Source organism: Vipera ursinii, assembly GCF_947247035.1.
Source record: "Vipera ursinii genome assembly, chromosome: 1".
Taxonomy (NCBI): Eukaryota; Metazoa; Chordata; class Lepidosauria; order Squamata; family Viperidae; genus Vipera; species Vipera ursinii.
The window spans coordinates 313,539,328-313,545,668 of NC_139512.1; the positions used below are offsets into that span (position 1 = coordinate 313,539,328).

At 35.6% G+C, this 6,341-nt stretch overlaps 1 protein-coding gene across 1 annotated transcript in view; it reads right to left on the reverse strand.

Moving 5' to 3' along the window:
* HAAO (3-hydroxyanthranilate 3,4-dioxygenase) overlaps positions 1-5,020 on the reverse strand; it is a gene marked incomplete at both ends in the record, with an annotated part of 31,244 nt that extends 26,224 nt beyond the window's left edge. The window contains 2 exons of the mRNA XM_083349644.1: positions 2,636-2,714; positions 4,938-5,020. Of these exons, the coding sequence (XP_083205770.1) occupies positions 2,636-2,714; positions 4,938-5,020 (162 nt within the window). The remainder of the gene's footprint in view (positions 1-2,635; positions 2,715-4,937) is intronic.
* Between the last annotated feature and the right edge of the window lie 1,321 nt (positions 5,021-6,341).

Consider the following 6,341-nt stretch of genomic DNA (forward strand, 5'->3'; position numbering starts at 1 on the left):
TTATTTGTGAGAATAGCTCAAGTGCCCTTTTTGACTTTAGCATCTTCAATATCTTGTTTCAGATTAAAGAATTCCATCTGTGTCAACCATTTCCAGAGTCATCAGATAATGGAATCTAGATCCCCCAAGTTTTTTCCAGAAGACATTCACATTTTAAGCTGCCATGGAAATCTATATTATTACAGTGGAATAATTAAACGGACATTATTATTAAATAATTAATAATTAAATAATTAAACCCAGACAGCTGAATTTCTTTCTTTTGACAGAAATAGAATATAATTTCAAGGGCAGATCTATAGAATATTTTGGCCAAGTTTCTATCATCTAGCTCATATATCAGCATTCTGTAAAGAAAAAGTTACTTTTTAAATGATGTTTCTTGACAAATCTGCATGTTTAATCAGAATAGTTTTTTAAAACTGGCAGGAATTGGAACCAATCATTACGGTACTATCAGTATATATATAAACAAGACTTGCAATCTACATCATCTTCATTTAGAAGTGGTAAACATGGACTTCATTTCCACACTTCAAACATAATGGGAACTGTTATTACAGCATACTGAACGGGTGATATGACTGAACCTTATACACACACCCAATTCCAGTATATTTAGAATTGGTCATAAGAGAAAGATGGTCTGATTACCTTATTCAAATTGAGCTAACAATTATGCTGATTTGACAAGGGGAGATAGCACATAGAATTTTTTATCACAATATCAAAGAAACCTGATCAATCAAGATGGGAAACCTTTGTGGGTTCTGTCCCTGAAGCCAAACATTTTCTGAAGGCCTAAGCCTTTTAATACATCTTAGCATCTGAGAGCTCTTGATGAATACAACACAAATTATGTCTGCCATTATGTTATTTTATGTGCTTAATCTTGGGATATTTATATTATATGCATTCTAACTAATTTTTAAACTAAATTTTAACCCTATTTTATATTTCATACGCTTTCTGGACAACCACTGTATGACTGATGATAAAATAAACATTTAAAGTACATATTTAGAAAGTACATGTACATGAGATGATAGGAAGTTATTTACTAGATTTAGAGCGAGAGAGCATGCTGGTACCACTACATTCTTTTCTTTATTCCCAAAGATTGTTGCGCTATAAACTGCCTGATTGAGCTGCTGCAAGAGATCATAAATAAAGTGAAGCTGCTGGCAGCATATGGTGAAATAAGCTTACAAGAGCAATGAAAAGAATAACATGCAAAAGAGCAAGCATGCAAAACTGTAAGTGATTTTTTTAAAAAAAATTCTGAGTCATTTGAAGAATGGCTCTGCTGAACTGAACATTTTGAACATGGTGCCCAAGTGAATTGAAGAGACTAAAGAAAGAATGCTATATTTCCCAGTGAAATTTCTCCAGAATTTTCTCTCTTGCGTCAAGAGGAAAAAAAAACAACAGAAAAAAATCAGTCTTTAAAGAAGGCATCAATATGCCACAGGATCACCATTTCATGAGATTTGCCCCATGGCACCTTGTACAGAAAAAAAAAGCAAGCTGCAAAATGAACAGATATCTTTTAGCAAAGTGGTTGTATTCCTGGTCCGCTCTATTAAATTTTGTCATTTGACAGGACTAAGGAACCGTGTCTGCTCTGTCATGTCCCCCACCCTTTAGAATATCATCCTCCCCTTCCCAGATATATGGATGGCAACTCACTTTCCTGGGATTCCAAAAAGCCCTCGAGACTTGGCTTTGGATTCGGGCCTGGGGTTAATTTGTGTGGCCCTAATTGCAATTGTTTGCTATTCTTTAGCCCAGAATCCCTGTTATGTAAGTATGTATGTACTGGTTATGTATGTATGTATGTATTGGTTATGTATGTATGTATGTATGTATATTCCTTATCTCATTGTGTTTTTAACTATGTTTTTTGTTGTTTTTTGTTGTTTGTAAACTACCCAGATCTACTAGCGTGCCTACTGTGACAAATTTAAATAAAACAACACATATGCTACTGCTTCTGTAATGGAAAAAAAATATGCTTAAAATCAGGGACATAAAAGATGCATCTTTAAAAGTCCTGTTACTTAGTATTAAGCAGTATTTTATTCTACCTATCTCACAATGGTTTTGATAAGATAGGAAAGCTATATGGCAGGGGTCCCCAACTCCTGGTCCATGGGCTGGCATTGGGCTGTGGCATGCCAGAAACTGGGCTGTGCAGACAAGCAAAGCCCCCATGCGTGGGATGCAGGCAGCCTACGAAACCATAGCTCCTCCAGGCTACCAAAAATCCTCTTCATGAAACGGGCCCCTCATGCCCAAAAGGTTGGGGGGGGGGCACTGCTATATGGTATCTTGGAAGTTTTTTGTTTTAAACCCTCATTAGCAATAGTTGTCTACTGCTCTCATTGCCTTTGTCTCTCCAATCTTTCAGACCATACTAGATAAAATCTCCATTGTGTAAAGTAGATAATTTGCTTATTCTGTTTCTTTAATGTGAAATGTTTGTAATTATTTTAGTCAAGTTGTGTACGTCATATTGCAGAACTTTTTAATTTATATTTTTCCAATGAAAAAGGAACCTTTTTTCTAATCTTACAAGGAAGAACATTAAGCTTTAAAAATTACGCACAACTAAGAGATAAATCCAAACCATTACCTCTTCTCCTTCTTCAATATGGTAATCTTTCCGTTGGTTTGGTCCACCAACAAACATTATATTGAGCTGTCGGTGATGCCTGCAGAACAGTATTTTTTAAGCGTCAACTTTTTAAATACTTTATTCAGTTTCATTGCTGTCCCTTTCTCATAGCATAGAAAAAAGTGACATATAACAGTAAAAGTATTTTGTTTTAATGTTAATAACCATAGACAGCAGTGACCGTATAAAACACTGAAAAATTAAGGCATAAAAGGATAAAAGTATTTAAAAACTGTTCAGAAAATTGAAGGATGTGGGGGGTTTTTGTTTTGTTTTGCTAATGGTGCATTGCTCCATTCAAATCAGAAGTAACTTCCACCCTGAAGTTTATTTTCATGGACAACTTGAAGGAAGAAAACAATGATTGCAATATGTGATACTTGCCATATTTAATTTTTGCTTTTAAGTTCCTTGGGGAGAAAGCCATCTTCAGATCTACCCTACCATGTTTTCTTTCTTTTGTATTAGTTTATTGAGCATTAATGGAGTATTACCCTTATTGAAAGAACAGAGGCAGGTAAGTGAAGATAATGAAGTAATCATATAATCTACAAGTAAAATTCAACCTAAACTGAATTCCCATTGGAGGCTCATTCAGATACAATGCAAAATATATAGGTTTTTGCTGTAACATTCCTATGCTTCCTCTAGTTTATGCATTTTTTTGCCACTAACTTTTTTGGCAGAAATGTAGGGACTTGGAAGCTTATGTGTCTGTTTTTGATTAACTACAGTTAACTATGTTGTCCAAACCAAACAGCAGTTACTGTCAGCCCAAGACTGAGGAACTGTAGTAAATGTTATTATGGCAACTTTTATTTCTTGAAAATTCCATTAATTCAACAAAAAGTATTATTTTGTGTTTGTTGGAACTTATACTGTATATCTTTTTAAGGAAATGATACATGCTTATTATCAGAATATAACATTGCAACATAAGATGTGAACATGTATATGTTTGCTTTAGTGATTCCCTTCAAAATAGAAGTTGTTTTGCATTTGTTCTGAAAAAAATCATTGTTTGATTGATTAGATCTTTAGACAATATATACACAGTAGCTCAGTGGGTTAGGACGCTGAGCTTGTCGATCAGAAGGTCGGCAGTTTGGTGGGTCGAATCCCGAGTGCCGCGTAGCAGAGTGAGCGCCTGTTACTCGTCCCAGCTTCTGCCCATCTAGCAGTTTGAAAGCACGTAAAAATGCAAGTAGAAAAATAGGGACCACTACGGTGGGAAGGTAACAGCGTTCCGTGCACCTTTGGCGTCTAGTCATGCCGGCCACATGACCACGGAGACATCCTCGGACAAACGCTGGCTCTTCGGCTTTGAAACAGAGATGAGCACCAGCCCCCAGAGTCAGAAATGACTAGCATGCACCTTTACCTTATATTAATTTATACATTTCTTACTTCTTTTTCCCATTAAATAAACTGATTTAACTGATAACTTCATATGACAATAAATGTGACACAGGTTGATGAGTACATGAATTGTATTTTTATACAGGATGTTCTCGTTTTTATTGTTTAAAATAAGTAAAATATATAAGCTGTGCATGAGTATAAAAAAAAGAAGACAGCATATGAGTTTTAGGCAGGAGAAGCTTGTAACTCAAGGCTTTTGCTTTCAGATATTTCCTATTTGTTTTTGTATCTTTCAAACACCAGCTTATCATCTTCTCCATACTCCACTCTAGATTATAACCTTTCTAGCAAATAGTTGAAAAAGTTACAGAAAACTTAGATTTGGAGCTAAAGAATTACTGTAAACATACACATATATCGACAGACCTAGGAACTGGCAAATGGAAAGTGAGAAAGACACTAACATATTGTACATACAATACATGAAACCTAAGTATGTGCAATTTCAGGACACAAGTATGTAAGGGCAGTTTTGCTCCAGAACCTCAATTAAAAATATTTTTTGCATCATCATAACTGAATGTGTAAGTCTAGATACATGCATACTTTACTTATAAATTAAAACAATCTGTACAATATATAGATTATTTTGATGTGAGAAATATCAACAGCTTCTGGACCAAAACAGTACTTCTATGGATTTTTGTTTAATTTAGAATCCAGAGTTGTCATTTATTTATTGATAAGTTTCCAAATATAAAGCAACCTTTAGGCTAGCTTAGCAAAAGTAGACTATAATCAAGCATCAATTGCTTTGTCAGAAACAACTTTATCCTTGACTTGTACAAATATTTGAAAAAAATTAGTAGTAATAATAATAATGGTACTCTTCACTTACATAAGCTTATTGCATACTGGAGGCAGAAAAGCATCTTTGTTTTCTTCTATCCATTTCTTCACATTCACAAGTGTGTCCTCCATGACTCTATAGCAATATACACCAAAGGAATTGGTATACGAATTTACGAGGTCTAGCAACCGTTTTATATGCTATTGTATGTGAGTGTCTCTGTATAATTGGAATGATGGCTGAATGACAGTGCAGTTTCATCAGCTGTGTTTAAGATCCAAAAGGTTATTTAGTTGATGACTTAGCTGAAGGGCAATCTCCAGAGTTTAGCCAATGATCAACTCACACATGAAAAAGTACCGTATGTCTAAGATATTTTCCTCACAGAAATTTGTTCAATTTTAATAAAGAGAATGCATGGGTAGAGTGAATTATTTTTGTGTCCTCTATTCACCCTCACACATTATTAATATCTGGCCAATGTGTAACATAACATTTCAATATACCATATTTTCTGACGTATAAGACGACTGGGCGTATAAGACGACCCCCTACATTTCCTGTTAAATTATAGGGTTTGGGCTATACTCGCCGTATAAGACTACCCCTCTTCCAACGCACACCAAATAAAAATTTAAAAACATCAGATTTGATTTTAATATGGTAATTCTAATTCAAATGCTTATGACATGCAGGTACTTAGTAGGAAAACTGTCACTTATGAACATAAGGCTGTTTGTCATCAAACATGTAAACATAAAACAGTGCAAGTGGATTAAACTTAATAATAATAATAATAATAATAATAATAATAATAATAATAATAATAATAATAATAATAAGTTGGAAGGGACCTTGGAGGTCATCTAGCCCAACCCTCTGCTAAGGCAGGAAACCCTATACCATTTCAGACAAATGGCTGTCCAGTCTCTTCTTAAAAACTTCCAGTGTTGGAGCATTCACCACTTCTGGAGGGAGGTTGTTCCACTGGTTAATTGTTCTAACTGTCAGGAAGTTTCTCTTTAGTTCTAGGTTGCTTTTCTCCTTGACTAGTTTCCATCCATTGCTTCTTGTCCTGCTTTCAGGTGCTTTGGAGAATAGCTTGTCTCCCTCTTCTTTGTGGCAGCCCCTGAGATATTGGATCACTGCTATCATGTCACCCCTCACCCTTCTCTTCGTTAAACTACACATACCCAATTCCAGCAACCGCTGTCTATTTTCCTAACTCACTTTTTCACTTTTCCTAATTCACTCTAAAGCTTTCCCTGCGCAGAGCCTTAAGTAACACCAGCTGCCTGCAATTAGTGCAGGTTCGCATCCCACCAGGCTCAAGGTTGACTCAGCCTTCCATCCTTCCGAGTTAGGTAAAATGAGGACCCAGATTGTTGGGGGCAATAAGCTGACTTTGTAACAATGCTGCTTGTGGGGGGGGTGAAAGCCCTAATAAGCAGG